At 44.6% G+C, this 1922-nt stretch overlaps 1 protein-coding gene across 1 annotated transcript; it reads left to right on the forward strand.

Moving 5' to 3' along the window:
* ANAPC13 (anaphase promoting complex subunit 13) lies at window positions 1-1899 on the forward strand. The gene is made up of 2 exons (XM_013008108.2): window positions 1-109; window positions 1795-1899. The coding sequence occupies exons 1-2, from the start codon at window positions 11-13 to the stop codon at window positions 1897-1899; spliced, it is 204 nt and encodes a 67-aa protein (XP_012863562.1). The 5' UTR covers window positions 1-10.
* Window positions 1900-1922: the final 23 nt, after the last annotated feature.

Raw genomic sequence — 1922 nt, forward strand, 5'->3', positions numbered from 1 at the left:
GTCTCATAACATGGACAGTGAGGTGCAGAGAGATGGAAGGATCTTGGACTTGATTGACGATGCTTGGCGTGAAGACAAGCTGCCCTATGAAGATGTTGCAATACCTCTGGTAGGTTAGGCTTTGTGCAGAGCGTGAAGGGCTAAAGGTATGATCTGACAGGCCCCAATTGAGGCAGAATATTCAGGTAATCTTATCAGAGCCCTGAGTATAGGTTAGTGGTTCTCAACCTTCCTAATGCCTTGACCCTTGAATACAGTTCCTCATGTTGTGGTGACCCCCAGCCATAAAATTATTTTCATTGCTACTTCATAACTGTAATTTTGCCACGGTTATGAACCGTCATGTAAATATCTGATATGCAGGATGTATTTTTTTTTGTTACAAATGGAATATAATTAAAGCATAGTGATTAATCACAAAAACAATATGTAATTATATATTGTGAAATATTTATTTCTAATTACATATAAATGAAATTTGGTCTGGAAGCCTGGTGTAGCATGGTTTTCATGTCAGGTACTCGTATGTGGGCGTATCTGCATGTGGGTGGACCCTCCTGGAGACGATAGAGAATCAGTGTCTCGGTTCCTCAGACCATCAGAAAGATGTGTTTTCCGATGGTCTTAGACGACCCCCAAAGGGGTCTCAACCCACAGGTTGAGAACTGCTGGCGTTGGGCTGTAAGGTCCATAGTTTGAAACCACCAGCCACTCTGCAGGAGAAGCCTCCTTAGCACCAAAGCCAGAGGTAAACCAGTGAGCCTTTAATCGGTTGGCTGGGGAAGAACGAGCTGCAGCAACACGTCTGAAGGCTGTCTTTGGGTATTGTACCCTGCCTACAGTTTCCAGTGTTTTGCCATGATTAGAAACTCACATCTTTGGAGTATACACCTATTCTAGCTTCTGGGAAAGTAGGCACCAGACAACCTGGCTTCTGTTCCACATTTAAACCAACATGTTCCTGAAATACTCTTTTCTTTCCTGCTTGGCTGGAGCTGGGTAGCCTCAGATGTCAGGTTGTCAGCGAGGGTCATGGCGTGATCATTGGCGGCCAGCCCACACTACATGTCTGTCTCAGAGTGCTCAGAGCAACATGAGAGGAAACTGGAAGGCTTATCACTAGGTCAATCTCAGCTGTTACTGAACATTTTCAGTGTCCCCCCTTATTTTCTTTGTCATACAGGCATGTTGGGGACCAAAAACTCACTGCCTTCCAATTGATTCTGACTCATCACTTTCAGATAAATTTCTTAGGTTTCAGGAATATGCCAGCAAATATATTACCCCCAAAGACTTAGTTTTAACTCTGCAATCCTGCTAGCCACTAATGATAATTGCAGGGGTCCCTGACACACTGGGTGCCCTGCCCAGCACTGAACAATTATCTTAAATTACCTCATTTAATTTTCATAGCAGCTCAGTGAGGGGTGTGTGGCTTTTATCTGCCAGGAGGAAATGCCAACTCCGAAGGGTTGACTGCTTTGCCCAAAGTTACACAGCTCGTGGTGCAGCCAAGAGCTTGGGTCCAGTTTGATGTCCAAGCCTGTGCTTTGAGTCCTTCTGCTGTCCTGCCTCCTGTAGAAATGGCAGGTGTGCATCAGAAGGGCCAGGCCACATTGGAGCATTACTTCTGATGTTTCCCTCACATCTATTTATTTTAGCTCTTTCTGTAGAATACCCTTGTAGCATACTTCCTGTTCATAGGCATGCATGTAATTCTCAGTGCTCTTGTGTTTTCGGAGGTCGGTTATTACAAAATGCGTTTTGTGCTCATCATCTATTCCACCTTTTCAGAACGAGCTTCCTGAACCTGAGCAAGACAATGGTGGCACCACAGAATCTGTTAAAGAACAAGAAATGAAGTGGACAGACTTGGCCTTACAGTACCGAGCTGTATGAAGGAATTGAATTGCACCCCCAAA

The sequence above is a fragment of the Echinops telfairi genome, unplaced genomic scaffold, assembly GCF_000313985.2.
Source record: "Echinops telfairi isolate 266 unplaced genomic scaffold, ASM31398v2 ScPeMD7_7422;HRSCAF=8460, whole genome shotgun sequence".
NCBI classification, from domain to species: Eukaryota; Metazoa; Chordata; class Mammalia; order Afrosoricida; family Tenrecidae; genus Echinops; species Echinops telfairi.